This window comes from Octodon degus, unplaced genomic scaffold (genome assembly GCF_000260255.1).
Source record: "Octodon degus isolate 3935 unplaced genomic scaffold, OctDeg1.0 scaffold00262, whole genome shotgun sequence".
Classification (NCBI taxonomy): Eukaryota; Metazoa; Chordata; class Mammalia; order Rodentia; family Octodontidae; genus Octodon; species Octodon degus.
The window spans coordinates 1,013,464-1,018,217 of NW_004524838.1; the positions used below are offsets into that span (position 1 = coordinate 1,013,464).

At 38.5% G+C, this 4,754-nt stretch overlaps 1 protein-coding gene across 1 annotated transcript in view; it reads right to left on the bottom strand.

The window, feature by feature from the left end:
• The window catches only part of Vps50 (VPS50, EARP/GARPII complex subunit), a 137,829-nt gene extending 134,609 nt beyond the window's left edge, over window positions 1–3,220 (bottom strand). The window contains exon 1 of the mRNA XM_023706534.1: window positions 3,098–3,220. Within this exon, the coding sequence (XP_023562302.1) occupies window positions 3,098–3,130 (33 nt within the window). The 5' untranslated portion in view covers window positions 3,131–3,220. The remainder of the gene's footprint in view (window positions 1–3,097) is intronic.
• Window positions 3,221–4,754: the final 1,534 nt, after the last annotated feature.

The following is a 4,754-nucleotide window of genomic DNA, read 5'->3' on the forward strand; positions in this document are numbered from 1 at the left end:
GGAAAGTGCTATTGTCTCCACCAATCCACAATCCACTCAATCCCAAAAGCTCATTTTAACTCTTACCTTATCTGCTCCCTTGCAGCTTTTAATGCTACTGGTCACTTCTCCTGGAAGAGTTTCTAGGACCCACTCCTGCTCACTCCCTTTATCCAACATTCATCCAATAATTACTCAGTGAGCTTCTGCTATATGCTAGTTGTAACCTGGGCTATAGAGAGCACTGGATGCTTCCTTTCACTATTCTTAAGCGACTGGATGTTACTTTTTATTCCTCTTCAAAGAATTCACCTCTTCTCCCTAATCTTTTAACACTGAATTCTCAAGCTCCAACCTTACTCTTCATATACCTACTCTGTTAATCATAACTCTTTTTCTGCTAGCAATATGCTTATAATTCCTCAAGTCTTATCTATACCTTGAATTTTTCTTTTTTTAAAAAATCAGAGTATTAGGCTCAGTACTGACTGTATTTCTCCAATGAAATATCTAATAGGGTTTTGAATTAATAACTCTAAAACCTTTTTTCATTCCATGTGCTCCTCTCTCAGTTTTATCCAGAATGTAGAGGCAACCTCTCAAGCCAATACTCAGCAATTTCATCCTTCCCATTGCAGAGGCCACACCATTGGAGTTATCTATTCCTGATGCTTTTCTTTTCCTCCCAAACCAAATCCAATCAATCAAGAATCCTGCTAACTCTACACTTATGATACATCTACAATCCAGCCTCTTCTCAGTCTTTCTACTACTCACATTCTGGATAAGGCTTACGCCCTTTTTCTCAACTACTGTAGCAAGTTTCTTGTTGGACTCCCTACTTTTGCTCCTTTCTGTCCTTTAACCTATTCTTAAAACATGGGTAAAATGGTCTTAAGGTTTTAGAACACATTATACCTCCCTTTAAGTCAGAATACATATATATGGTTCCTGCTTGCCATTTAGCTCAGAATAAAATCCATGGCCTTGTTACAACCTATAAGGTTCTACATGATCCTGCTTCCTTCCTCCAGCCCCCACCACCTACTTTTCTCCTCACCCACTGAACTCCACCTATACTGGTCCCTTGCTGTTTCTCAAATATGCTCCTGCCTTAGGGCTGCTGAAGTTGCTTTTCCTTCCACTGATAACCACACGGTTCTCTTTCTCACCTCCTTCGGTCTTCTTTATTATCTTCCAGTGAGGTCTTCCACTGAAGAACTTTCCACCACTGTATCTGAAATTACGAATGGCTGCAAACTGCCAACAATTCCCAGGACTCCCTACTCTCCCTTTCTCTCAAATACTTATCACCACATCAGCCTTAGCATTTGGCTCTCTTGCTCACTGTTGTATCCCTCAAACTTAGAACAGTGCCTGGCACACAGAGTTCCATTCAGCTTCTTGAACTGAAAACACAGAGACGAGCAAATGGACATGAATAACAGATTTCATCCAAAGAGAGCTAACAAAACCCTCTCACTCTCAGTCGTTTGAAAACAAAGACCTGAGGATAGCCAGAATGCCAAAAACATACCCCTTAATTTCTTACCTCTCTACATTAACTCTACAGTACACTGCTAATGTAATAACTACCACGTGAAAGTCAAAACATAAAAACTATAGAATTAGGATGACTTTAATTTTTTGTAAACCTAATTTTACTTTGCTTTTTACATAATACGAGCTGTTTGTATACGTTGTTCAGATTTTTTCCATATTTTCAGCACAATTTCATTACATTTAGGAGACACAAACTTATCATCACTGGTATCACTAATTTTGTATGTTTTATTCTCCTAGTCAATTTTACAATGGAAGATTCACAAGCAATAAACCAACCAAAGCTGTTGCATAACTGGGACAATGTTGACTTACACGTATGGCAGATAACAAAAGTAAGAGCACAAACTTAGCTAATAATCAGAAGCCCAAATTCAGCAGTCCAAAGGCAACTGATTAGCAGCATAATGTACAACCTCATGAGGAACACATTATAGTACCTACATTAAAGATGTGAAAGCAAATACTTAAAAAGCTTAGGTAACTTGCCCTAAGTCATACAACTACTGCAGGATTAAGCTGAATCTAAATTCATTCTCAGGTAAGAAGTGATATGAAACATAGCACCAGTACTCAAAAAAATATGAAAAATTGCAAAATGTTACCACCACTTATACTTTTAAATATATTTTCATGGCATCAACAATATAATTTACAAAATTATAACAATCAAGTACAGATCACTTGTATCTGAAATCATTTAACCTGTCCAGATATCGCGACAATTCTGAATTTTCAAAGGAACAAAAGTTTGATTTGGAATTTCTGTTCTTTTTTCAAGGAAAAAAAAAAAAAAAAAAAAACCCTGAACCTTTAACTACGGGATTTTCATTCAGATTCTCCCAACTTCTCAAAACCACAATGACTTAGAATTCTAATCTAAATTATGTTTCGTTCTTATTAAGGAATTCTTATTTTAAAGGTTCTTACTAAAGAATTATTGTTCTAATAATAATAATTATTATTATTATTGTGCCATGATAAGGACAATTTTTTAAAGGTCGCATTTCTAACAGAATTGTAAGATAAGCAGTACAAACAGTAACTTTTACTCTCATTTCACATCTAGAAACAAAGCTACAAGGTTTGGAAATTTGCCCAAAATGACAACACTGCAAATTTTGTCCTCAGATGGTCGTTCTTTAAAATTTTCTTCCCTTTCTCCTCGTGTTATATTGACTGTACGGGCCTCTCTCGCTTTTCAGGCTAGCCCCTCACAAATGACAGCCAGCCGGGATGCGGAAGACCCCGAGAGATAGACTGGGCTGTCCTAGAAGGCTGGCAAAAAGGACAAAGGGGAGACAAAGATAATCTGACTCCCTCATTGACCTTGTCTGAAGGAATGTCTGTAGGTCTGAGCCACCCACCAGATTAAGGAGTCCACCAAGGCATCTCAGGTGAGTTTACCAGGGTGCACCGCAGCTACCTGGGGCCCCTGACACTCGCCACCACAGATAACTTGGGTCTCCACCCACAGCCGCCCAGGGAAAGAACATCTCGGCTCCTCTCCCAGCCTAGATGATAAAAAGCCTGTCCTTCACGCACCAGGACTTACCTGTCGGGTCATGAGAGATTTGATTTTTTGCATTTCGAAATCGTGAGCCGATTACAATGCCGCAAGGAGCTAACAAATCACACCGAAACACCACACAGCTGGCCCTAACACAGGGCAGCCATAGTGAGTGATCACGTGAAGTCGCTAACCGGGTCAGCCTGTCTTTCCCTGAGCTTCCTGGGAGTTGTAGTCTTCCTTCGCCATCCGGCGGCTACAGGGACAAAAGAAAGCAGTCCGAGAACTACATTTCCCAGCAAGCAAAGCGGCGGGTGTTTCGCTTAACCCTACAAAACTTACTGAAAGCGCTCCATTGCTAGGAAGGAAATCACAGTACTAAGTAGCCAAACCTTGAGCTAAGCTACAAATACTGATGAGGCAAAAAACAAACTGGTGTGGTCTACAAGGGCGGGGCGGCAGAACGTGAGACTGACACAAAAGTGGTCATCCTCCGGAAGGGGCATTTTCCATGAGGTGACCTGAAAAGCTGGAACTCTCCAGGTGTCTGTGGGTATGACCTGAGGCAGGGCGTGGCCCAGGTGGCCTAACAGGCAACTGGCCAAAGTTAAGACTCTTATCTTGTTCTTGGCATCCCTGCAAAAGCCCTAAAATGAAAGGATTTTGATTGACTTCCACCTGTGAGGTTATTTCCTATAAATCCAAAGGCAAGTGAGAGAGAAAACATGGCATTAATGATGTGTACAAAAATCACTTCGAAGTCCTTCTTGCAATTTTAGCAGTTTAGTCAAATTATTAAAATGATAGAGAAGCCTTTGAGGACTCTTATTTTTAAAAAATTTTTAAATTATGAAAATATCAGAAAAATGTATCTCTAGCATTAGCAGTAGTCTTGAATATTATTGAAAGCTTGTGTGAAAGGAACTCTACTAATAACTTCACATCTGTCATCTCATTTATCTACATTAACATCCTGTGAGTTTATTACTGTTATCTCCATTTTTAAAATAATGAAATAGGTATGGGGAAATTCAGGAACATGCCTAAGATTACCACAAATGAGCAAACTAATAGAAGAACTGCTTGTTTAGATACCATAAGGGCTTCATGTGTTGTACTAAAGTGTCCTAAAGCATAATACCAGTGACATGTTAAATTTGCATTCATTTTAATGCCCATTAAAATTGTGACTTAGGATAAATACTAAGTCATGTTAATCTCATGATAAATATTAGGTAAATAATACGGTGTTAGTCAAAGATGGAAATAATAAAGGTGGCTTACAACTGACTGAAATCTGGGAAACATTAATATAGAGGCTATTTTCAAATCTCAAATTCTATTTGACCTTTCAAAGACTTTTTATTAATTTTTACTAAAGAAGTTGTAATATTTGACAGGATTTTATAAGGATAAAATGAGATGATGTCAGTGAATATAATTTATAAATTGTAGATATATATGCTATGTCATTATATCAGTCATAATGTTCCCAGTTTTCTGCTCCAACAGAACTACCAACATACTGTTGTCACTGTACTTAGCAATTCCTCTTGAAATTATGCATTTTCCTATATCTGTCCTTTATTCTGTTGTTTCTGACTTCTTAAAAAATTTCCCACAGGGCATGGTGGCACACACCTATAATCCCAGTACATAAGAGACTGAGGCAAGAGGATCACAAATCCGATCCTAGCCTGGG